Below are 27,727 nucleotides of genomic sequence, written 5' to 3'. Positions count from 1 at the left end.
AGCTGAATTCCACGGGTGCAAACTGAGCTTTCTCAGATTTAAAACGGAGAAGAGAACCTGGGGAACCAGCTTTAAGGAAGACGTTAAGGAAGAAAAGGTGGAGAAGAAATAGGTAGAGATGCTGAGGAGACAGGAAAGAGCGTAAAGAGGGAAGCCAGATGGAAGGGACTTCCAGAGGTTTCCAGACAGGGGTCAAGTATCAGAGAAAAGATGGAAAAGACACTCACTGGAACCTCCGGGAAAAGCAGTTCCAGGGGAGTGAGGGCAGAAGCCAAACTGCAGTTTATTGAGGGATGAGTGAGAAGAGACAGGGAGAAATAATAGAACACAAAACTGTTTCAGGGTGTCACCAGGCGGAGATGAGAGAGGGTAGTGGTTCCACCCATGGAATGTCGACAGTAAGTAAAGCAGAGCCCCCACTTAAGCAAAGACAAAAAAAGCAGTATTTCTTAGAGTATGTTGAGACTTGAGGTCAAGTAGAATTCTTCCTAATAGCTCTCATTTCTTTCCCACAAATGTCAGTCACTCCTCTTGGTTCGCTCCCCTCTCTTCTAAGCAGGCACAGCCTCCCCCTGCCCCCCAGGATGGACTGGGACCTGTTATCTTCTCCTCCATCTCTAGGGGGCGAGAGATGGCAGGATATGCCAATGATTAATATCCAGATAACAAAAGCTAACAAATAACACAGACTTTTAAAAAGAGCTAACAATTACTGAGTACATAGTATCTCCTATGTGCCAGCGCTGGGGTGACGTGTTTCCACGTGAGGAATAATCACCCCACCTGACAGTGAGGACCCTGCATGGGTTGCAGGGGGAGCTGCGCCCCAGGGGACCCAGGAGACACCAGCCCGCTGCCTTCTCCACGGTCCCTGCTCCTGGCTCCAGTGCTGTCCTGTCCCAACTAAGAATAATGAGTCCCTATGATATGATGACTGAAACCGAGGTGTCAAAATCCTTTAATTAATGTACAAAAGGGAATTTAACAAATTCAGTCACACAAATGTGAAAGAGGTTCATTTATTCATTCAACATCTCTTGGGAGCTCTAGGGACCAGAACTCTTACTTCTCCACAGTTAAACACTTAGTGCAGGTCTGGGCTCATAAAAAAGAGCAGCTATTAGAATTGTTTATTGACTTGAGAAAAGACATGCAGACTTGGAGTATGTTTCCTCATCTATAAATGTGGAGATTCAGTATTCTAAAAGAGTCTATAAATTCATGTGTACATTATTTGTTATCAAAAAAGAAAACAATTTAAGATTCAGATAATCACCACTTTTTATGTAATTGCCTAAGAAGTATCAAACCATCCTGACATAGATGCTTCACAGGCTAGGGGAGCAGAGTACAGAAGGAAGTAAGCGTTCACCAAAACTAAGATCTCACGGACAACTACCAACTCCCTACTCACTAAAGCACTGTATCCACAACACTGCTTGTCAATAATGTGGGTGATAAAACGTGGGGAGATGAGCAGAAAGCAGATGCATTCAAAGACCTCTGCATATTTTTACTTTAAGATTCAAGGAACTACAAGAGAATATCAGTGAACATGATATTTAAGAATTATTTTTCAAAGTAATTTAACTTCAAAAATCTAAATTTAGGGCTTCCCTGGTGGTGCAGTGGTTGAGAGTCCGCCTGCCAATGCAGGGGACACGGGTTCGAGCCCTGGTCTGGGAAGATCCCACATGCCGCGGAGCAACTGGGCCCGTGAGCCACAATTACTGAGCCTGCGCGTCTGGAGGCTGTGCTCCGCAACAAGAGAGGCCGTGATAGTGAGAGGCCCGGGCACCGCGATAAAGAGTGGCCCCTGCTCGCCGCAACTAGAGAAAGCCCTCGCACAGAAACGAAGACCCAACACAGCCAAAAATAAATAAATTAATTAACTTAAAAAAAAAATCTAAATTTACCTTTGTAGCCTTCATTTGATTTATTGCAACTCTCCTAGAAGTTAAATTACATTAGTCCAAAAGATCCCAAGGCTGGCAAAAGTACCTTTTCATTAGAAGAGATAAACACAAACCCATCTATAATATATTCTATTTTCTGTTCATAAAAAGGAATTTATTAAATCACATGAAAAATCATGTATTTTAATCAGATAAAATGCTGACAAACACACAAAACTTGAAAAGACCCTTCATAAATATGTTGTATCGTTTTTCTTAGAAGAATCTTTAACAAATTAAAATTTTAGACTCAGCCAACTATATGACAAATTTGTTGGGGAGAAGTAAAGAATATATTACATGTAATGAGTTAAATAACATACTCTTATCTACTACACATACTACACACACACATATACACAGGAGCACAAACGCTGAGGTAACTACTTACTAAGCAGTTAGACATTCTTTCAATGCAGAATTTTCTTTGCGGCATTTTACTACCATAAGGATTCCAGAGTCCTTGCAACATTTAGTGAAATCTGAAATTAAAAATTTGGAAGAAAAAAAATGACTTGTAATTACATCACTATAATTGTTAACAGCTCTAAAATATTCACTCATTTAACATCTATTACCTAGACTGTGCTTGGCACACAGGACATGCTCCACAAAAGACGTGTACATGAATAAAAGGCAGAATAGAAGTCCTTTACTCTGTAGATTTGAAAGGGGGGTGAGGAGACCTATGAGGTGAAGAGTGAGGTGGCTTCACAGAGGCACGCAGAATGTAGATTAAGTAGGATTTCTAATTCAGACATACTTCACTGTACTGCATTTTACTACTGTGCAGACACTGCATTTTTTTTACAAATTGAAGGTTTGTGGCAACACTCCTTCGAGCAAGTCTATTGGCACCATTTTTCCAACAGCATTTGCTCACTTCACGTCTCTGTGTCATATTTTGATAATTCTTGAAATATTTCAAACTTTTTCAGTATTAATATAATTGTTATGGTGACCTGTGATCAGTGATCTTTGATGTTACTATTGTAACTGCCAACACAGAGAAGATAGCGAGAGAACTGGAATTGGAAGTGGAGCCTGAAGATGGGACTGAATTGCTGCATCTCCTGATAAAACTTGAACAGAGGGGAAGTCGCTTCTTATGGACGAGCAAAGACAGTGGTCTTGAGCTGGAATCTACTCCTGGTGAAGATGCTATAAAACTTGTTGAAATGACAACACAGGACTTAGAATATTATATAAACTTAGTTGATAAGGCAGCGGCAGGGTTTGAGTGGACTAACTCCAGTTTTGAAAGCAGTTCTACTGTGGGCAAAATGCTATCACACAGCACTGCAGGCTACAGAGAAATCATTCATGAAAGGAAGAGTCCTTCGATGCGACAAACTTCATTGTTGTCTTATTTTAAGAAATTCACCCCAACCTTCAGCAACCCCACCCTGATCAGTCAGCAGCCACCCACATCAAAGCCAGATCCTCCATCAGCAAAAAGATTACGACTCGCTGAAGGCTCAAATGATGGTTATCATTTTTTAGCAATAAAGTATTGTTTAGTTAAGGCATGTACATTCTTTTTTTGGACATAAGGCTATTGCACACTTTAATATAGTGTGAGCATAACTTTTAAATGCACCAGGAGACCAAAGAATTTGTGTGACTCGCTCTATTGTGATATTTACTGTATTGTAGTGGTCTGGAACCAAACCTGCAGCATCTCCAAGGTCTCCCTATAGAGAAAAAGAGTATATTCTATGGATGAACAACAAGGTTCTACTGTATAACACCGAGAACTATATTCAAAATTCTGTGATAAACCATAATGGAAAAGAATATTAAAAAAAGAATGTATATATATGTATAACTGAATCACTTTGCTGTACAGCAGAAATTAACACATTGTAAATCACCTATACTTCAATTTAAAAAAAAAGAGTATATTCTAGAAGAAATGAATAGGAAGAGTAAAAGGGGAGTTGTGTCCAGACACAGGCCTCTGGGGGCCAGTTTCTGTGTGTCTTCTGATGGCATCAAGTTACCCTCTTTCTTTCAGACAACCTGCCATGGTCCTTCACTTCTGATAATAGGGCTCCCATTCCATTCCTGAGTCAACTCTGAAATGCTCCAGAAAATCCAAACGGCTTTCTATCACATTTCCATTCTGGTAGTTTCCCTTTTAAATTGTACTGGCCCCTTGGCATCCTGCCTTCTCAGGACCACCAACCCAGAAAACTCAGGTGCCAGAGGCCAGCCACAGTGGGGCCCCCTGCTTCTCTACTGGGTCTGCTTTGGGTCAGACCAGGTCCCTCCTCAGCCCTTCCTTAGGACAGTGCGCGGGGTTCCCCTGCTTTGGCAGCGACTCTCCTGAACTCTTCTGGTCCTTCTCCTACCCACTGGGGGCTCTAGTCCCAGCCCCGGCTGCCTCCAGTCTGTAACCAACCATGTCCATGTCAGACCTTAAAATATGACATCATCCTCACAGAGAAGCTGGAGAATAGATTTTATAACTCTTTTAGTACAAAATTATCAGGATTCTCCTCTTTTCTTGAGCTTGGTATTACCCTTTCAGCTACTAAGAAATAAAATTTATAATCATCTTAAAGCAGGCAGGTAATTTCAGGAGCCTCCATGAAGATACAAAATGTGTAACAAAAGTGGTTTTAAACCACAAGCAAACTGAAAATGATTGAGATTTGTAAATGCACAAGAAACTCCGTCGAGGGGCTGTGCCAGACCAAGAGGCCTATGGCACAGACGTCCAAGTCCACTGCACAGTCTGCAGGATGAGGGGCGATGGGAGCGAGGACAGCTGATGTGGGAGAGGACCTCACTTCAAACGGTGTGCGTGTCTGGTCACACACAGCGGGGCAGGGATGCTCCAGCTCAGAGCATGGGCTCCTTCAGCTTGCTGTTGACCAGTCTCAGAACTGCCACTGTTCACTGAGTCCTAAACCGAATCAGGCATCTTTTTCACTCAACTACAAATGTTCTTGTCGTCTCTTCACTGATGAGCTGGGCACGTGGGCCAAATCAGAGCAAGGGGACTTCCTGTGTCCTTTGATGAGGATCCCCTATGACTCAAAAAGGCAGAGCAGACTTACAATCAGCTCGTTCTCATCAGAGGTCCTGATGGGGGGCCACAAGCTTATTGAAAAGTCCACTAACTTCCACTCTGGAAAGCCATTAGCATCCCTACATGTTAACTGCTCTTCACACAGCCTGATGTTAAGACCTGCCTTTCTAGAGGCAAGGGTTATGATCCTAAATAAGAATTAAGACAGAAGCAACCCTCAAAAGGAATGTGAACATAGTTAATCCAGAAGTGACTAAATGTTAGACGGTGGTGACAAACCGTGGACTGACTCTTCGCAGCCTCACCATCACTCAGAGACCTGGATCAACCAGCGCACTCAAATATCATCTACAGAAAGGTCATGAGCATCATGAACTTTACCTCATGACCATATGTTAGTTGACCAAACCCCAGTCCCTTGCAGGAAAACATGAATACAAGGGCTATTACCAAAAGTACACTTTCTGAATTTAACACACCCAATACTTTTACACTTGACAAATTCACAACAGAAGGCTTAGGCATTGAATTATGTTAAGATTTGTTTTCCCTAATATGACTAAAAATGTCCTCAAGTAGGGAATTGACTCCAGATAGCATTTATGTGTTCTGATTACAATAAAGGCACAGTCTCTGTATTTTCACACTTGTCCAGATCTCTTCAGGAGTAAATGTGACTGGCCTGAAGCCTCAAGCTGTTTGTAAGGTTTCTGTCACTTGTTTAGCAACAAGATTTTAATGAGGATCCTTCTTTCAAACCACATTAGCAAACATTCATATAACAGTGATGTTGCCAGATTCCTAGGATGGTATTCTAAAACAAGCCCAATTTAAATCGCTTCTGTCTCTCAATATTAAGTGTTAAAGAGCTTGTATACCTGTATATAAATAAATTATTCACCATTAAAGACTATGAAAATGAACTTTCATTCACTTACGTATATCTTAAGGTAATGCAAATAAATATCAATAAACAGTGAGAGAGATGATTAAAAGTTATTCCAAACTTTAAAGAAATGTGCTTAAAGATAGCATTCAAGACTTCTTTCTTCAAAATATCAAGAACATGAAATTCTATCCTTCTTCTGTAAACACTCATTTCTCTGAAAGAAACCACTTAATAAATAAACTATTGGGTAAAAATATTCTGTGGGCATGATAAAATTTGGATCAAGTGAAGCTAGGGAAAACGGAAAGAGACAAAGTCTTCTATTAGTCTAGGATAATGGGCAAAATAATCATACTGTAATTAAGTACAAGAAATCTATATAATTTCCAGTTTATATAAGAAAGAACTTGGGGAACCTCCATATAAAAGCAGTAAGAGAAAGAAATGGTTTGGAATTCATTGCTTTTCACACATTTAATTTATGGAACTTTTGAATGTATTTTAACATTTAAATAACCGCCAATAATAAGGTTTCCTGATTAAGCCAAGGATGAAGGGCAAGGCTGTGCATGGGAGCAGAAACACTTACCTTCCACACTTTTCATTTAGTCAGTTTCAAGCAACGTATTATTTTGCAAATGCAGTCATACAGGTAGAACTAAAGCATTCAATGAGAAATGACAATTTAAAAACATACAAGATTAAAAGAAGTAATTCCAATGTTTCATATCTCTGACCAGAACCACTCCTTTATGATTCCACTAACATATTTTCTAAAAAATCCCGAGCTTATGAATTTTTACACAACCATCTTTAGACATAGCACTTACTTCTAACTTTCTAGTACTTTTATTTCCTCAATCAGTAAAGTACTTACAGAGTACCTATTTTTTTTTCCAGCATTACAAAAAGCAGAGCTCTATTTGGGTACCAACGTAATTTAGAATGTTAACATATAAGCTCTGTGTAATATTTCCATGACTACACCACCATCTTGATGGTTTCACTTTTAAATCTGGAACATCAATTTAATCTAAAGGAAAGACATTTAGGAGGTCTTGCTTATTAAAGAAATGTAGTAGGCAGATTTTTAAATCACCCTAAATTCAAAACATATCATCAACTCTACAACTGGAAATCTTAAGCATAAACCAGCTTCCTTATAATGAGCTAGATAATAAAAACAGAGATGTACTTGATACAATGTATAAATGATCTGTTGACCAGTTACTGAATCAGAAGAGGTTTTTAAATGATACAATTTGGGGAGAGTCTAGGTCGGTGTCAACTTTTCTTAAGATTTCACTTCAGACAAAGGTGTCTGTCAGTTTTAGATTTATAATAGAAATTGAAATCTAAAGCTAATTTTCCCAGGAGAAGCTATCTTCTAAGTGAAGGCCTGTGTGCAGAGCCTCCTCAAGCTGTGGGGGCAGAGGGCCCTGGGTGCTGAGCTCACCAGCGTCTCGTGCAGGGGTGAAGACCTGAACCAAGGCATGTGTCCTCTCCCTCCTAATGGCTGCTCAGCGAGGGCAGCCATGGCCACAGGCCACAAAGCACATTATCTATATAATCAACAGTATTTCATGAAGTTCATGGGAAATAGTTTGTAAACAGCTCTGACTTTATGAATACATTTGTTTATAAAATTTAGTAACGAAACTATATATTCTCTTCATAACCTTTGAGTCCATGATACCAGTAGTATGGCTTTTGGAAAGAATTCAATCCAATCCAACCTACAAAAAAGCCAAATATTATAAATAATTCTAGACTGGGTGGGAAGCTACTTAGGACAAGTTCAATTTAGTTGCAAAAAGTGTATTAGTGAGTATCTGCCAGCAAACATTGTAACAACAACAAAATTCCATAGACAATTTTTCAAGAGATCCATAAAACTAACCCTTCAATGGAAAACATAACACGCAGAAGCCACCTCATCTTTTATGAGACACATTCACTGAAACACTGGTTTCTTCACTGCACTCACACCTTCAAAATGTTTCCGTTTCCAAAGGTAAATCGAAAATACTGCAGATGGGAAATCACCAAATCATGCCATCACCTTAATGTTTAAGAAGAGCTCCAACTGCAAATATTTCATTTATTTTTTTTCTTCGTTTTTTATTTTTTATTTTATATTGGAATATAGTTGATTCACAATGTTGTGTTAGTTTCAGGTGTACAGCAAAGTAAATCAGTTATACATATACATGTATTCATTCTTTTTCAGATTCTTTTCCCATACAGGTTATTACAGAGTACTGAGTAGAGTTCCCTGTGCTACACAGTAGCTATACAGGTCCTTGTCGGTTACCTAAATATAGTAGTGTATATATGTTAATCTCAAATCATTTATTTTTTTCTTAAATTATCAGAGTAGAATGAAAAAGAAAAAAGTCATTTACATTCCGGCCTCATAACAGTAACAACAACAATAATAGCTAACATTGTACTTATTACATCCCAGGCACTATCCAATGAGTTAATTCAGGCTTTTACAGTTATTAACTGATTCAATAAATTAAAATTTTAAATTTTTTCAAATATTCTTTCAGTACTTATCCCATAGGCTCATAAAATATCAGTCATTCATTCATTCAACAAACATTTTCCAAGTACTTACTACACACCCAGCACTATGCTAGGTTGTGTGGTTTCCATGCTGAACAAGACAGAGGGAACCAACAGTCCCTGAGGAGGACAGACAATTAAAAAGTGCTATTGGACGAGCGTGGTACCCACTCAGACAGGGGAAGGCAGGGAGGGTGCTGTGGAAGCACAGAATTGGGACTCCAAACCCATCCAAGAGGGGCTTACCATCCTTGTAAGCTATGATCTACACTGAGCCAACTGGTGGACAGGAGGTGGAGGAGGACAGGCATGTACCACTGTGACCAGCAGGCAGTGCTCAGTGTTTAGGCTCTGTCCTAAGGGGAATGGAAATCCTTAGAAGGGTTTAACACAGTGGAATGGCACCATCAGATTTTCTTCTGCAGACAACTAGAAGAGCTGGCAGGGAGGCAGGAGTGGGAATAACAGGGACACTGGTTAAGATGTGAGTACAATAATCCGAGCAAGAGATGGCAAGGGGGTAAAAGGCAGAGGAGTAGAAGCATCAGTTCAGGGGGTAACAGACAAGGAGTCAGGGATAATGCCTACACCAGGGGTCCGCAACCCCCGGGCCATGCCTGGGCCTCACAGCAGGAGGTGAGCAGCGGGCGAGCAGCGGGCGGGCGAGCGAAGCTTCATCTGCTGCTCCCCATCGCTCGCATTACCGCCTGAACCATCACATCCCCACCAGCCCGTGGAAAAATTGTCTTCCACGAAACCGGTCCCTGGTGCCAAAAACGTTGGGGACCGCTGGCCTACACTTCTCACTGGGAGCAGACGGCGCAGTCTGATGACTCAAAAACACCAGAAAAGAAACACATATGACACTGTTCTGTTTTGGCTGCAGCCCGTGGAGGGAGACAGGGAACAGATGAGGCCGAGTTTCAGACACATCTAGCTGGGGGACCTTTGAAATATCCAAGTAGACTCTCCAGAAAGCACTCAGCTCTACGGGGCTGAGGCAAGTTGGAAGACACTGTTTTGACAGTAGTAACTTATTAAAAATAATGAAAAGTAAAGAGGCCCTGGGTAACCACTGGGCTGCCAATATTTAAGGGTCCAGCAGAGAAAGAGAGGAGACTGGAAGACAAAAGGACCTTGGGGCATCACAGAAGGCAAGGGAACCAAGACACTGACCCTCTGTATAGAGATCAGGGTCCACTGGACCCAATTTTAATTTCTGAGTTTCTTTCATGAGTAGCTCTAACCAATATTTTAAAGATATTTCATGATTTTCATTTTTTCTTAGAGGCCTTCCAAAAAACCACAGAAAACAGACATATTTTACAATACAATAAAACTCATTTCTATCTTGCAATTATCATATAGGTTCATTGCATCTTTGTATAAGGCTAAGACACAATATAGACTCTTAATGATCTTAATGAAACATTTTACTATATTATCCTAGAACTTATTTCATCATGACTCAGCAATTATTCCCAACTATGCTAAAAAAGGCTAAAATAATATGAAAACAAAATGATGGAATCACCTAGAAAAATGATGCCACAGTGAAATAAACCATTATTTTATCAGTTTTCTTATTGTACTGCTTGATGTATTACATCATCATTCATGAATACATAAAAGTAGTCTTTTGGTTTTTGCTTTCCTTGAACACAGTTGAGATTTGAGATTTTTTTTCACTTTCTGATTATGTTAGATAGAATAGCCCCCCAAAATGCCCAAATCCTAATCCCTGGAACCTGTGACTATGTTAGGTTACATGGCAAAGGGGAATTAAGGTTACTAAGCAGCTGACCTTCAAATAAGGAGATTATCCTGGATTATCCGGGTGGGGCCCAAGTAATCACAAGGGTCCTGGAAAGTTGAAGAGGGAGGCACAGATGAAGAGAAAGAGACGTGATGATGGAGGTAGGGTCAGAGGGAGGTTATCCTGCTGGCTGTTAACGATGGAAAAAGAGGAACGCCAGTCAAAAAACTGGGTGCCTTGTAACAGACTGAATGTTGGTGTCCCCACAAAATCCATGTGCTGAAACCCCACTGCGCCCCCACTACCCTGTCACATGATGATATTAGGAGGTGGGGCCTTTGGGAGGTAGTTAGGATGAGATACGGTCAGGAGGGTGGTGTCCTCATAAATGGGGTTAATGTCCTGGTAAGAGTCAAGGGAGAGCTGGCTTGCTCTCTGCTCTCCACCATGTGAGGACACAAAGGTCTGCAGCCCGGAAGAGGAACCCAACTGTGCTGGCACCCTAATCTAGGACTTCCAGCCTGTAAAGCTGTGAGAAATGAAGTTTTGTTGTTCATGAGTCATCCATTTATGTTATTTTTGTTAGAGCAGCTCAAGCTAAGACAGGCCTCTAGAAACTGAAAAAGGTAAAGAAATGGAGGTTCCCATAGGGCCTCCAGAAGGGAATGCAGCTCTGCCAACATCTTTTCTTTAATATTTTATTTATTTATTTATTTATTTAATTTTATTTTACTTATTTTTTTGGCTGCATCGGGTCTTAGCTGTGGTGTGCGGGCTCTTCATCATGGCACTCGGGCTTCTCTCTAGTTGTGGCGTGTGGGTTTTCTCTTCTCTAGTTGTGGTACGCAGGCTCCAGGCCGCGTGAGCTCTGCAGTTTGCAGCACATGGGCTCTCTAGTTGAGGCGCATGAGCTCAGTAGTTGTGTGGCGCGGGCTTAGTTGCACCACGGCATGTGGGATCTTAGTTCCCTGACTAGGGATCGAACCTGCGTCCCCTGCATTGGAAGGCGGATTCTTCACCACTGGACAACCAGGTAAGTCCCTCTGCCAACATCTTGATGTTAACCCAGGAAGACCTGTGTCACACTTCTGAACTACAGACTGTAATGTAACAAATCTGTGCTGTTTTAGGTTACTAAATGTTTATAATTTGTTACAGCAGTGATAGTAAACTAATACACTGCCTGTAGTAGAAGAATGAAAACTGACAAAAAGATGATTCCCACGTATTAGATGAATCAGAAGATGAATGCGAAGAACTGAAAGCAGCACTCCAGACTCTGATGACGGTGGTGAAACGGATCTATAAACACAACCACAGACTAGTATCTTCAGATGACAGTATCACAGGTGAACTTTCTCAAAATCAGGACCTGATGAGTAAATAACATACTTTGAAGGACAAAAAGGAAATATGGCATACTCACCCCATCAGTCATTTGACAAGAGGGACGTCTCATGCACGTGGCGTCCTGTAAGAAGAACATGTACATCCCACGTGCTAGGGACACACGGCAGTGTACTCCCCCATCTTTTATGCTTAAGTGTATGTGACCCAAATGCCTAAGGCTGGCTTATAAACAAAGATGACTAGAAGGAAATAGTATTTATGGGACGTATACGTCAAAAAACTAAAAAGTTTTGAAATTATGGAGCAAAAAACATGACTATCCTCTCATCAAAAAAAATCAGTAGCCATCAAAGTTTTCAAAAACGTCGTATTTTATGGATGCAAGCATAAGAAAACCAGGATTGCTGGTGCAGGGGGACTGACTGGAGGTGTGTTGGAATCTGGAGCAATACTGACAAGATAGGTGTGTTCCAGGTCCACAATGAATAGTTAGTTTCATTCAAACACATTGTATATAAAACTTGGAGTTTTATGAATATGAATTTCAAGTATAAAACTTTCATAACAGGGAAACACAGAATAAAAATTGGGACTTGCTATGTTTAATTATTATTAAAATTTCTAAGGTCACTCTCCCTTTGTTCTTCTGCAAATTTTTTTGAATATGATTTTTAAATATAAAAATAAATAAATAAAAGGTATCCACAAATGACTATCTTTTCTGGGACAGTTTGGGTTAAAGAAGGCATGGTCATTATTGTTGAATGCTAAGATGAGGAGTGAAAATCACCTATTGGTTTTTATGTTAACATTTTATGAAATTCTGCTGTCCAGAAATATCTTTGATTCACATAAGGTCAAAGAGAGGATTAGAACAAATAAAAATCATTGCTCCTTATCACTGATGCATTAAACATAGCTTTTATTTCCAACTTTTACTTCCAGGACAGTTATTTCTTTAATCAGGTGTTCATTAAATACAAAATAGGGTCCCTAATTAGGCTTCAATGTGTTTATAATATAGTGATAGATGCACAAAGCAATTCAATAATACCAAACAGTTGTGTCTTCACTGGGTAAACTTGGGTTTGTAACCCTCTAAACCCTGCACACGTGGCTACCAAGCAAGGTTTGAAATGTGCCTACTCCTAATTTTGGCATTCTGTTGGTGTAAAAGACATACTGGATTATGGGAGCTTAGGATGGAAAAAGTAACATAAACTATCTTGTTCATAGTTTTTATATTGATTGCATGTTAAGTAGATAATATTTATTTACTATATAGATTAAATAAAATATTAAAATTACTTTTACCTTTTAAAATTAATGTCACATTTAAAAAATGAGGCTACTATAAGTTTAAAATTATAAATATAGTTCACGTTATATTTCTATGGTCCAGTAAAACTTCCTGCGATGATGCAAATGTCCTCTGCACTTTCCAATAGCGTAGCCACTAGCCACAGGGGACTACTGAGCACTTGAAATGTGGCTGATGCAACTGAGGAACTGAATTTTTCTTTTTAATTAAGTTAATTAAAGTGACATGTGCACAGTGGCTGCCATTTTGAACAAGGCAGCCCTGGACATGTTTAGTTCCCTGTACTTCAGGTGAGTCACAGACAGGCAGCTGGTGATGAGCCGCTCAGATTCTTTATCTCCATTTACTGGAAGGGAAGTTCAATGGGAATAAAATGTGATTCCGACCAGGAGCCCTTAGTATGTAGCACTTGGAACAGAGATGATCTCTGTTTATGGAGAACAAAGGGCAATAATACATTAATGCTGAGCCGGGTCTATATCTCCATTAGAATAAACTATTTCAGGTGGTCTTTTTTTGTTTTTCCATTTTCCTATGTGATTTCATGATTTTTTCTTGCAAGGTATTTAAAGATGTTCATAGTAATAGCAATAAAATCAAAATAATAATGGCCACTGAAATATACTGAGTATTTATTATACACCAGACACGAGTACTTTATGTTTATTAGCTCACGTGAATTTTTACAAATAACAGATAAGCACTATTATTATCTTCATTTACCAGACAAGGAAACCTGAGCTTTGAGTAGGTGACGTCACACATTTCCAAGACACACAGTGTGACAAGGACTGGCCTGGAGCCAGGCCTCTTTAATTCCTGAAAAATACTTGTAACGACTATGGAATCCCACTTACTCCTTTCCACAATCAGAACACAGGAAAATCCTCCACACCCAGCAGAAATCCCCAGGGTCACAGGAGAGCTGTAAGCCCCACCAGTCACCTCACATGAGGTCACAACTGGGACCGGGAAGTGAGTGGGGACGGCTCAGCCCCTCCAGTCACCACCACAGGGAAAAAAATAAAGCTACAGCTTATGGCTCTGATTTCCTGCTCCTGAGCAATCACCTAAAATAAAATAACATCGGATACCTCACCCTCTGGCTCCACACCTCCTTTTCCAGAATGCCTATAAAAGATATTTAAATATTTAAAATAAAACTTTTAAATATTTAAAACAAAACTTTTAAATATATAAAACATTTAAATATTTCAAATAAAACATATTTAAATATTTAAAATAAGGATTTTACACATTAGAAAGTGGCTTCTCCAAACAGTAGACAATGAAATGCTAAATTCTGTGCTTGGGATTCTAAGTGCTATCAGAATTGGAAAGGTAGACGTTAGCACAGCCTAGTGTGCCCAAGGAAAGCACCAAATCACCCCAACTCCTAAAAAAAACTGCACGTGAGAAAGGCTTTCAGTCTCCCCAGATAGGAAAATCCATGAGTATTATTAACAATGACAGAGGGGGAGGATTTAGAAAGTGACAAAGCAAGAGAAATTAAGTGAATGAGTCTGGTTTACACCACACATTTTTGCTACATGTTCCCTCTTTGCCCGCCCCCTAGCCTCCAAAGTTAGAAGACCTATTCATGAGTACACACCCATCAGAGCGACCAACAAGGAAGCCAGCCCCTTTCTGAACATGGAGCCTTCCGGGCTTCCTTGCCATCCCCTAATAAGAAGCAGGATTACACAGCAGCAGTATCAATGCTGTAAGTAACGCAAGTAATGCAAGCAGTAAACCAGCCTGTTGTACTTTCCCATTCTAGGAGGTGGCTTTACAGACTATTCTGGGGATAAGCATGGGTCAATGGGGACCATTCACCACCACTCATGGAGGGTCCAGGAAAGGACCTTGTTCTAGACTTCTGGGGTGGAAATGGCCAGAGGAGGAAGGACTTAGAAACCGTAAACCCTTCCTCAATTCAGAAAGTCCTTTCTAATCATCTCACTGTGTAAACACCGTGGGGACAGAAAACTCCTTATCTCACAAGGTAGCCAGTTTCATTGGGGTGTGTGTGTGCATGGAGGGGGGTATTTATTGCCTGGAAAACTAGAGTTAAGTCTCTTGCTGCTGCCTTCCCATCAAATACTACAGACAATAGCATTCCTATCGCTTTCTTTTCCTGGCTCAGAGCCAAGGTGAACACTGCTCCCTCTTTGTTGGATGTGGTTTCCAGATTATTGACAAAACCTGCTCACCCTCTTCCTAGTCTGCTGGTTTGTCAAATTTACTGATGTATCTAACACCTTTGCTTTGCTCCAAAAAAGGATTTGAAACAGCTTGGCATTTCCCTTAAGACACAGCATTTGAAAAGACAGTAAGTTCTTCATATCCAAACACAGGAGACAACTAAAATATAAAAATTACTATGGCTATGCCTTTCTTTTTTCTTTTTTTTGAATTTTTGAATTTTATTTTTTTTATACAGCAGATTCTTATTAGTTATCCATTTTATACATGTAAGTGTATATATGTCAGTCCCAATCTCCCAATTCATCACACCAGGCTATGTCTTTCTTAATGAAAATAAATACATAACAAAAATCATTTGCAGAGAATCATTAAAAGAATGGCATATCACTAGCCATTCCTCATCCTGTGTTCTCTTAGCTGAGGCAAAAAATACCTTCACATTAGTAAAAAATAGCATTTGGCACCATTCAAAGCCACTTATCAGCTTTCTTTTCATCTAAGTCACACCAACAGCCAGAGTAGAAATACTAAACCACAAAGCACTATCTGGCCACTAAAGAAAGTGCACTATCAGGAATGATCTCCAAGACTCAAAGTGAAAACAGCAAGGACACACACACACACATATGCATACACATGTGCACCTATACAGACAGATGCTTGTGTAACACGGAACGGCGGGTTGGGGGGAGGATATGAAAGAGACTGGTGGTGGTGGTGGTCTTAGGAGGAAACCTGGGGTCTGGGGGGAGAACTGCAGAAACACGTTCCTACTGTATTTTGGTAGTTTGTCGATGTGTCAACCTTACAAAATGTAGTTTAAACAAAAGAAAGAGAAGAAAGTAATACCTTTGGGTAGAGGAGAGGGGAGAAAGGAGCTTTGACTTTGATGCGCAGAGTGAAAGGTCATCTCTTGATTTTTTTCTTAAACAACCCTTTTCCCTTTTCCCGGAATTGCTGCTTAGCGACAACAGGGTGGGGACCCCTCTTTCTCTCAAGAAGAACACCCCGTTCATCACACTCGACGAATACTTCTGCCTGGATGGCTTAATTTCATTAGATGCTAACTGTTCTCAAATACAAATGTGGTCATTCCTTTTTGCAAAATATAGAGCTGCAGAGATCCGACTATTTCCATACCACGAATGACAAGTGAAGCAGTCGTCCAAGGTAAAATGACACCATCAAAAGTCACACTGCTGGTTTTATTTTAATTTAACACAGTCACACCAACTGCCAAAATGGAAGAAATCTGACACTGAAAACACGTGCTCCCTTGCTAATAAATCGGTCCCAATTCTCAGTTTTAAAGAGGAAAAAAAGAATAGAAGACATGTGATGCTAAATTTAATTAGGCATTTAATAAGTGTAGTATCCCTAGTTAACAAGGCAAATCCATCCTTTCCGTTCTGGCTGCAGTTTATTTAAAGACTTTACAATTTTACTACTTAAGGGCGAGTCCTATGGAGGTGTTATCTCACCATTTATATTTTCACAACACTTATGATATTGCTATCACACTCTTAAAATAAATAAAAAGCCCATGCCATGTCGTAGACCAATATAATGCTACATACTCTATTTTTATTTCTGGAAATAAACATTAAAATTTTTCTGTATTGCTCACTTGATTCTTGCAATGTTGAATATTTAAAAAAAAAAAAAGAGTAAAGCTAAGATTTTTTTTTTTAAGTCCCAGGTATTACTTGAAAAGCAGAGGTTTTATCACTTGGTTTTTTAAATTAGGTACTATAAAATATATAATTAGAAAATTCTGACAACAATAGCATTTTATGACAAAATTATTATGCTTTTAATTTTCTATTAAATTGTGATTTATTAGCTTGCTACTTTAAACATTAGACTGGGTACAGAATGAATTTAGTGGTGCATTTAATGAGACAAGCAGGTAGAGGATGAACATGGAAAGATGATTTAACATGGTGGTGCATGAGCTATTTGATAATTCTAACATAGTACAAAAGAAAGCTTCTCTCTAGATTGACCATGGTTCGCTTAACATCACTGAATATCTAATACCTCCAACTCAATTAATTCTCACCTGATTAAGATCAGACTGATATTCAAACTAAATCATCCCTCCAGTCAAGTAGAAATCAATATTTCTGATTTTACTTTTAAATTACAATAGAAATAAAATGTGCACGTCTTCAATATGCCAAGAGTAGCTTTTCTATTCTAGTCTACCATGGCATGGATGACACAGTTGATTAAAGAATTATTCTAATTTGAGCACCAATATGTAGTCAGAATCTGATTAATCTGAACACAGAGATGGAATAAAGTAATTAAATATATCTTATACAGGGCAAATAGAAAATTGACATAAAGTAAACTTGACTTCTTTAAAACAAACTTCACTATTTATCATCTCAAATAGTTAGGAATGTGCTTTTATTACGGACTGATTGCTCTCGGAGGGGAGTCTTGTTTCGGGCACAGATATTTACAAGGTGGGCAAAGAAAAGAAACAGTTCTTTTCAGGTCATCCTCTTTCCATGACAGCGACCTCCAAAAAGCATGCACACACCTAAAAACAACCAGATCACTTTTATGACTTTTCTAGAAAAAGCAGGATGTACTGAGCAGGGTAAAAATGAGTGAATCCTAAAATGACAAAAGGCTGACACATCTGTAACTTACACAACTAAAGAGAACACAAGATAGATCCTCCTCCCCTTTCACTCTTGAACACTCTTCAAATCCAAGACGGGAGAAGAGGAAAGCCCATTTGTTGGGTCAACTGAACAGAAAGTATTGTTTTGTTTGTTAGCAAACTCAACAATTCAGATGAAAACGACAGAAAAATTGCAAATTTTAGACAATACATTTAAGAAAGCAAAATCACAGCTAAATGTACTATTTATTAGAACTGAAAATAATATGATTTAGAGTACTTAAGGCATGTCAAACACTGCTCATTATATACATTATGTTATATATAATATGTAAAATATTTTATTAGAAAGATTTTATATAAAATATATGAAGTATATATTTATTATCTATTATATTTAAACCTCATAAAATAGGTTATTACTACGTACTAAATAATTCATAGGTATTACTTACCTTAGGTGTACCTTTTCTCGTGTCTTAGATACCATGTCATAGGAAAGAATTTGAGGAACCAAAGAACTATGTAAATTAACCTGGAAATTTATATTTCCAAAATTCATATCCCATGAGAAACAGCCAAACAAGTTACTTATAGACCCTAACTAGGGGCATGAAAACCAAAATCTGTTAAGATATGACACTCTCCAAAGACCTGTAGAATTTGAGGCTGCGGCTGCCTGTGCTGCATGGAAGGTGGACCATCTGCATGTCAGACACAAAAGAATATTCTTGACTTTCATGAAAGACTCTGTCCTATTTTTCTTGAACCACACAGACATCTCAGTTGGATTTTCTTACAACTGAAGCGTATTTTCAGAGAAATATTTTTCTAATATAAACATTATATACATATAATGTATTATATATGTATAATATCAAACAGTATATTTATAATATATTTCATATGTATATAAAATCACAGTGCAAGCACAAAGACTACTAAACCAGCGTACATGCCCCACGTTTAAAGGGGCAGCTGTTGCTTTATTCCAGATACTGTCTGCCTTGCAGGAATGGCAACAGCATCCCAGATCTGAGGATTCATGTTTTTTTAAAGCTAGAATTTTTGTTTTATGTAAAATCTCACAATTTTAAGTAGCTCAGTTAACTTTGTTTTCTAAGACACCATGCACAGGAAACACAAAATACAAAACACGTATGTCTGCATAGTGGCTCCTGGTGAAGGCTGATGGTCTGTGTCACCAGCTTGAAAGACTCTTACGAACACTTCAACTCCAGAGTAAATACGCACACGTGGTAATCCCCTCAAATCCTACCATCACTCATTCAACAACCACTAAAGCAGACTAATGCTAAATAGCATCGCAGCCCTAGAAACAGAGGAATTAACTAACTCCCCCACCTCCTATTCTACAGACCTCAGCCTTTCTACGGTCCCGCAAGGCCATGATGGATGGAGAACATTCCTTTTGGGAACCAACAACAGGGCATCGAAATGGGCCCTTCACTGAAAGTCTACATCCCCTCCAAGCCTGGGCTGGAGGGATTCCGTGTGGGTTGCTGAACCTCTCTGACTGTGAGCTCCAAGAAGCACCTGAGCTAAGAAGGGTGCTTCATTTGGACGGACACTACTTTATAAAATAAATATGGGGATTCTTTTCGTCCTCTATTATATTACCAGACATTTAGTAAGCTAACAAGTAGTTTGTTTGCTGTCCTCCAGAAGTTTCCAATGGAGCAGCAGAGCAATGACATGTAAAACTAAATAGCAATTATGGAAAAATACAACAAACATCACATGGCAGTGGTGATCGCCCAGGAGGGCAAGTGCACTGACTATAATAAGAGTCTGAAGGGCTGAGGGAGCCCTCACCACGACTACAGAGAGGAAGCAGGAAATTTAAAGGGCTGTCTCCACGTTTGCAAAGATGGATGGAAGAGTCCCAAGAAATGCAGAACTACAATCTTTACCTTTCTTCTCCTACTAAATAGTCTATTAAACAGTCTGTGAGTACAAATGATGAAATGAATAATTATTTTAAATATTTCTAATAATTTTACATTGTCAGAATCCAATATAATAGCTGTTCATTATATTCATGCATTATGGCAAAATCTAACAGGTCAAATACATGGGGCTTGGTCTTAAGAAGCTACTTTACATAAGATACTGCTAAATAAGACTTTTACTTTTGGTCTATATCTTATTAGTAACTTTCATTAAAATAATAAAAATAAACAGTAAAAATTAAAGTAAAATATAAAATATTCGAAGTACAAAAATAAAAAAGGATTTGGTAATTTTCTGTCATAGGAACAGAAGAAAGTAGAGAAAGCGGCTGTCACAGAGTTGTATTCGTTAAATTCCACAAAGAATATTTTTAATTTTAAAATAGAATGTCAACAGGGTTGATTGAAATAAAGAGAAATAAATTAATGCTAAATAATTACTAAGGAAGTTTTGTTTATGGAAATGAATAATTCAGTGTTTTGCAAAGTAAATTCAAACAGCAGCTGCTTTGCTGACATTAAGCTAAAAAGAGCTTTCGCAAAATGTACAAACTTTAAAACCAGAGAATCATCATATTTTTTAATGTCAAATAGAAAGAGTTATTTCCTGGGTCTTCTGGTTTTAGTGTAAAATATTACACGGTTACAATGGTAATCGACCAACCATTTAAGGAGTTTCCCCATTACATTTTTCGTGGGGCATATCTGTCACATTCTAGTTAACTGAATATATGCATAACTCCTGGCCTGTTGAGTCTTGGGACAGCTGGGGGAGATAGGAATTCAGATTTCTAACAGTCTGTTCCTAACCCACTTGGTCCTGGATTCTATTCAGATCTCAAAATGAATCTATCATTGCTTTTCACTCCACTGCAGTTTCATTTCTGTCTCCGAACTACTGGCTCCGTTTATGGGGAAGGAACTCTTCCTCCTTCAAAAAGAAATGAACCCAAATGTAAAAAAACAAACACACTTGAGAGGAACTGCACATATTACAAATTAGGTTCATTTTTACTAAATAATTTATCCATGGTTTTTTAAGAATCAGTTTCTCAAAACAGCAGGTAATATAGAAACATGAAAAATACTCTTAAGGACCAATTTGAAATAAAAACAAAACACTTCCAAACTGTCACGTAAGACAAAGGGAAAACCAGGTTCTACTTACATGAAAATTTTTTAGGCTTATCTATTGCCTAACGCAAACTGAAGTCTGTATCCCTTTAGTGGATCATGAAAATTTAGCAGACTGCAAACAACATTTGTTTTTAAAAATGAAAGAGAAGAGGAAATAATGTATACCGTGCATTTCGTCTATATAAACACATACATAAACACAAAAGTGCATACGTATGTATACACTGGGTTGTACTTTAAAATGTATTTCTTACCATCAGCCGGGTGAAAAAATATTTTGAAAGCCACTGGCCACGCTAATTCTTATCCTCTACAACAGTAGAAAAAGAACTCAGAACTTTAACCTTTAAAAAGGTTAAAGACCTTTAAAAAAAAAAAAAAATCACTAACTTTACATTTATTTTACCCAATTTTTTTTAAGATGTGGACAACAATATTTTATTTCAGCTTATGAATACGTAGAATTATTTTACCCAATCAAAATGAGATCTTAAAAACAAATTATCCTCTTCCCTTAGTTGAAATCCACACAGTTCCAATTTAATCATACGTACAAAATATAAAAGGTCTTAGGGAAAAAATGAACACAGATTTTACAGGACTCAAAACAGGGTTTTGAGTTAAGAAAAAGAATACTTTGAAAAGGTGTATGTTTTGTTTTAAAGCCTTGTTGTAATGCCTTACATTAGAAACCTAAGACTAAAGCAAATTTCTGCTAAAAGCTGGGTATCTTGCTGGATATGTCACAACCATCTACCTCAGACCTAAGGCATCCAAGTTCACTGCTTCTGGCAAATCATTTGAAACCAAACTTTCATAGGTGTCATCAGGCTTCTCTTCAGGGGCCTCTTCAATCACCAATTCCTGCTAATGTCTCCTCTGATTAAAGGTGAAATTTCTGGGCTTCCCTGGTGGTGCAGTGGTTGAGAATCTGCCTGCCAATTCAGGGGACACGGGTTCGAGCCCTGGTCTGGGAAGATCCCACATGCCGCGGAGCAACTAGGCCCGTGAGCCACAACTACTGAGCCTGCGCGTCTGGAGCCTGTGCTCCGCAACAAGAGAGGCTGCGATAGTGAGAGGCCCCCACTTGCCACAACTAGAGAAAGCCCTCGCACAGAAACGAAGACCCAACACAGCCATAAATAAATAAATAAATAATTTTCAAAAAACAAAACATCTACAGTTAAGGAAATCTTGTAAAAAAAAAAAAAAAAAAGGTGAAATTTCTCAGGAATAAATACAAATTCCTGCATTTACATTTTAAAACATTCAAATTTTAGAAGAGAATGACAGATAAAGTCAATGTGATCCCATGATATGAAAAACTACAGGACACCTGGACCACTCGTATTAATATCAGTGTCACAATCGCAGTGGCAGCTCACAGCCTCTCTGTGCTCTTCTCTGGGGACCACACATTGAGATGGATCTGGACAAATGAGCATGTTCCTAGAGAAAGGGATCAGAAGACTGGGAGGTCTAAAAACCGCGGGGGTACACATGCCATGTTATGAACTGGCCACATCTTGGAAACCAACCCAGGGTATGTATGGGAAACTGGAAATACTTAAATTTAGCCAGAGCCGAAGCTCAAGAAAAAAAGCAAGACTGTGACTAGTAGAGCAGGCTTAAGTAACATCCGGGAAGACCTTAAATGTAAGAGTTTAGACTGGACCCTACAGGCAGTGGAGAATGACATGGACCAAACCGTAAACTTCAGCAAGCTCTACCCAGCAGCAACACTTAGGGTAAAGTTGGGGAAGGAAAGGAAATTTTCTAGATAGAGAAATCTAGTCTATACGCTAAGAAAACAATTCAGGCAATAGATACTGAGGATAGTTCTGGCTACAAATTGCAGGATATTTCAAGCTCATAAACCCTTCCTCAAAAAAAGTAAACAAAAGTAGTTTAAAAAAAGGAAACATTGGCTAGCTTCCACAATAAAGAAAAAAGGTATAGCTATGGTCTTATACCATAATTTAAAAAGGAATAGTTGAGAAAGAAAGAAAAGACTCTGGCAAGGCTCAGCCCAGCTTCCACCCCAACTCTACCCCCAGAACACACTGGGCAGAGAAAATGAGTTAAGAAAGTCCTGAGAATTCACACTACTAGCACCTCTCATCCTTGAGAGAAGCAGACTAAGGGTATAAACGGGAATCCTAGAGAAAAGGAAAAAAACAAAACAAAACCTCTAGAATAAAAGCCTTCAGCCCCTCAGAGGACCCAGCAGGGGAAGAAGAACCCCCAGGGCTGCCATTCCCCAGGCTCCCCACTTAACAGAGATGGGCACCCAGAGGCAACCCCACAGGAAAGAGGACACAGCCCCAAGGGTTATTTAACAGAAACACTGCACTGGCCTGCGAGCCCCTTCTCCCCTCCCTCCAGGCTCCCACGAGGGACGAGAAACATCAGAAAAAGGTGGCAGGAGTGTTACAGAGAATTAACCCACAACTTCTCAGAGAAACAGCAGGGCAACTCTGCAAACACACCCTAAGGAAAAGAAGATTCATCTCAGATGTCACACTACATAAGAACTTCGTAAAACATAAATTCAAGAAAGCTAGACTTCAAGGAATGGCTGATAAAATAGAATGAGATGAAAGAGATAAAAATATAAACTGAAGACCAAAACAAACCCATAATAGTGGTAATAAATAATAGGGAATAGAGTAGACACAGCTAAAATTCAAGTGAGAGATTTTACAAGAATGACTTAGGATAATCATCATAAATACAGAGGAAAATTTAAAAAGGTCATGCAAAGGTAGAGAAAACCAAGGCGTGGTAGGCAATTACTGTAGGCAGCTTCTAAGGTGGCCTAGAAAGATCCCAGCCTCCTGGCACACACGCCCTGTTTGAGTCCTGACCCATAGAAACTGAGAGATGATAAATGTGTGCTGTTTGGGGCCACTGAGTTTGGCGTAATCTGTGATGCAGCAAATAACATCAAGTGTTAATCCCATGTCAAAGTTCCAAGGATGACTGGCATCTTAGAGGTAGAGAATTCAAAAAAGGAAAAGAAAAAAAGATATTTTAAATGACAATTTAAGAAAAGTTCTCTGACATGAAGAATTGAATCTAACAAGCAAAAGGACACAGTATATTCCAGAAAGAACTGATACAGAGCAATAAACACCCAAGATGCCAAACTCAGGGATAAAGAAAGAATTTTTCTACTATCCAAACACAAAAAATCAAATCATCTATGGCAAGATGGTTGCAAGGTGGGGCGGGGACCAAAGTCAGGCTGGCCTCTGACTTCTCAGAGCAACATCCAATGTCATAAAACATGAATGCAGCATGTACAAAGTTCTGAGGGGAAAAACATGACCCAACAATTTTACACCCACCCTGCATGTCACACACGTATAAGGCAACAAGTAGTCATTTCCAAACATGATAGTAAGGATTCTAGAACCGAAAGATTCTTCTTAAATAAACTATGTGACAATGAAATCCAGCCCATCAAGCAATGGATCAAAACAAAGAAATACAACGAGGAGAAGATGTGGTGAGCACTGAATTCATAGTTATAGAAAAGAAGTATTATAAATTGAGACCATGTAAAAATACAACTTACAAAAACCGGGACCCTAAAAGTCAGGATGTGGAGGGAGTATAATAATATTTTCAATACTGTTCATAATTAGAATATGAAATTTAAAAAACACAATGACAAGTTTATTAATGGTTTTTATATAATCTTTTCTTAATATCTGATGCAAATTTGGAAGTAATACATTTTTTAATCCAGAAAATTTTACCTGAACTTCAGCAAATCTTTCAGTTTAGTTTTCTTTTGCTAAATTCAACTTCTAAAAATCATGTATTTTCTGTAATTCCTTCCATATATGTTCACAGAGAGATACCTGTATTTGTGAATGTTGACATTTAGGGTTATTTTGTGGAAGAGGTTTCATACTTTCTATATTCCTTACATTATATAAATTGAGAATTTATAATTTTTATTAAAAGAATAATGTTTTCTAAAAAACTAACAATCAGATGCAGGAGGAGGTAAATAATAAAAGTCTGAACTGGGGCAGAGCTATTGAAAACGGAAAGTCTCATATACTGTTGGAAAGATTCCTGAACTGGGACTAGTTAACCTCAAAAGCTCCATCTAATGCTAAGTTTCTAAGATCACAGAATTTCCCTAAATAAAAAGCTTTGCTACATGGAAATCCCTGTTTTCTATTATATTAGGTCTAGACTTTTTTGCTAGGCTTTCAAGGAGCACCAAAACAGGGTCCTAAGCTAGTCTTATAATTAGGCTAATCTCTGGTCACTGTCTCAAAAAATGCTGCATTGTATTCAGCTTTCATGTTTTAACACCTATTCCGGATACCTTCTAAATAGGTTATTTAGATGTTACCCGTTTATAGGCTATTTCTTCCCTAATAGTTAATAAGATAAACAAATGGAGTTTAGAAAGAAAGAAAAAGAAAAAGCTATCTAAATCTAACCTAGCTTAAAAGTCTATTTGTTGCATAAAATTCTTCCGAAATTTTTGGAATTTGACTAAAATTTTCTTTCAGAATTCCTAGAGCATTCATACTTTCCCATATAAAAACTTAACACTAAATTAATGTTGCTTTGTAAATTATATTAGTTAACTAAAAAAAAAACACTTAAGCTAAAAGAATATAAAAATTAAGAATATTAGGTTAAATATAATCTGTTAAAAATTTTTTTAAGAAATATTTTTAAATTATTTAATTTAAAAATTTTTAAATAAATCTGATTCAAATAAATCTGATTTAAAAGTATGTTCTTAAACCTTTGATATTTCATATTAGGATTTAAAAAGATAATTTTATGTATTTATATGGAATGCTATAGTTTACAAATTGTTTTAATGCTCATTTTAAAATTTACTTCCAAAAATAATTTTACAATAATTATCCACAAAACCGCTGAGTACATTCAAAAACTAGAAACTTTAAAAATCAAAGGTATTTTTAAAAAAACTATGTGGCAGTAAGAAACAATTTCATGAAACTTCATAGATTTATCACAGAAACATATTTACCATAATCCTCTTTAACAACAAAAACTACATCTGCACATAAGCAGCTAAAGCTCTCATATTTGTTTTTCTCTCAACCATGACTAAAATGTTTGTATTCTTTGTTTTAATATTCCAACATATTCGAATGGCAGCTGTAGTTCTGGATTTCCCCCTTAATAGTAATTATAAAATCTAAAATTATTTTTAACTGGCTCCTTGAATAAGACCTAAAACTTTGTTAATAAACACTTAATTCATTTACAGTAATGAGAAAGAGCAGGGTAAGTCAATGTAAAGATGTATACAGTTTAACTATATTCTTAAGAACAGGATTTCCATATATTTCTACCACAAGATGGAGATAAAGTAGATATATTTACGTATTTCAAAAATATATAATTTTTATTACAGCATTTGATATCACTTAGCTTGTAATAAAGGCTGATCTTTAAGATAAATAGAAAGGTAAAAGTATTTCATGTGTGATCCGTTTCAATTACAGTTATTCCCAAAATATTCTTTTGATTAAAGAGAAGAAAATATAAAGGCATATAATGTTTATACATTTCAGTTCATTTTACACAGGTAACTACCAGTATTAAGATGTTTTAAAAAATACACTGAAGAAGATGATTCATATATCTATACCGCTGTTGTCCCATAAAACTTTCTGCAGTGGTGGTGATGACGATTAGTGTCTGGATTATACAATATGGCAGCCACAGTCCACATGTGGCTAGTGAGCATGTGAAGTGTGGGTAGTGTCACTAAGAAAAATGAAGTAGCTCCTGTGACTAGTGACTACTAAACTGGATGGCACAAATCTACAGCACAGCCAATTTAATATTTTAATATATATCAAAATCCAATGAGTTTTCAGGTATTAAAATAATTAACAGATAAAACCTGAACTTTAAAAATAATTACAAATTAATGATAAAAAATAGGTTCTGACAGTTAGTAATCAAGGTTTTTCCATAACCATGAGAAAAAGAATGGAAAATCTCAATATAACTACAGAGGTGAAAAATATATATTTAAAGGAGTAAAGTTTTATAGCACCCTTCAAAGGGAATCAAAGAGCATTATTAAAACATACACACACACACACACACAGTACACACTAACATGTTAGAAATATATCAATAACCATGTGAATTCTTATATTTGATATACAAATGTGCTGAAATATACAAAACATTTAAATATCTACACACAAAATAAATTCCATATTTACCATTTACTCAAGTCCAAGTTCAGTTAACATTTTCAATAATGGAAAAAAAAAATTGCTCCCGCTTTCTAAACAGTAAAGAGCCTAACTCTACAATTACACCGTAGAGCACTTTGTGCCAGAGACAGAGTCCAAAGAGAACTGGACCTCAAGCAATGTAAAGCTAGGCACCCTTTAGGCTGGAAACCCAGTCCACAAAGATGCCACTCAAATCTCATTATCACATCCTGAGAGAATGAAGATTCACAATTAAACCACTTCACTGGGGTCTGCACTGGGTCTGGGCAGAAGAGGGAAGGCAGCTGACCTAAAAGTGCTTAAGAGGTGACACTGAGGAGGCAAAGGAGCATCAGAAAAGAATTCGTGGATCAATCACCAAATAATTCTTGAAAATACGTTGATGGTTGGATTAGTCTGGCACACATGCTCTGACTTTAAAAGCAAACCAAAAAATCCCAAAAAGGATGTTTGATTAAACTGCCTGTAGGTTACAAAACCGGGACATTCTCCTTTTCACTAGCGAAGTCAGCTTGCTCTGACTAGTCACACGACACAGAAAATGAACAGACTCCCCATTCAGCAGACGGACCCCTCCCCCAAAGATCTCATTACTTATTTCAAAATGTGTTGTGTTAAAACTGAACCCC

General features: G+C 37.9%; 1 protein-coding gene across 3 annotated transcripts in view; it reads right to left on the bottom strand.

The window, feature by feature from the left end:
• Nucleotides 1-27,727, bottom strand: part of CMC1 (C-X9-C motif containing 1) — a 72,995-nt gene that overhangs the window by 1,413 nt on the left and 43,855 nt on the right. For all 3 annotated transcript variants that reach the window (XM_059939051.1, XM_059939050.1, XM_059939052.1), the window contains one exon: nt 2,347-2,437. In XM_059939051.1, coding sequence (XP_059795034.1) covers nt 2,347-2,437 — 91 coding nt within the window. The remainder of the gene's footprint in view (nt 1-2,346; nt 2,438-27,727) is intronic.

The sequence above is a fragment of the Balaenoptera ricei genome, chromosome 11 (genome assembly GCF_028023285.1).
Source record: "Balaenoptera ricei isolate mBalRic1 chromosome 11, mBalRic1.hap2, whole genome shotgun sequence".
Taxonomy (NCBI): domain Eukaryota; kingdom Metazoa; phylum Chordata; class Mammalia; order Artiodactyla; family Balaenopteridae; genus Balaenoptera; species Balaenoptera ricei.
Note: the sequence above shows the minus strand (reverse complement) of the source record. Positions and strands in the feature narration are given on the sequence as shown.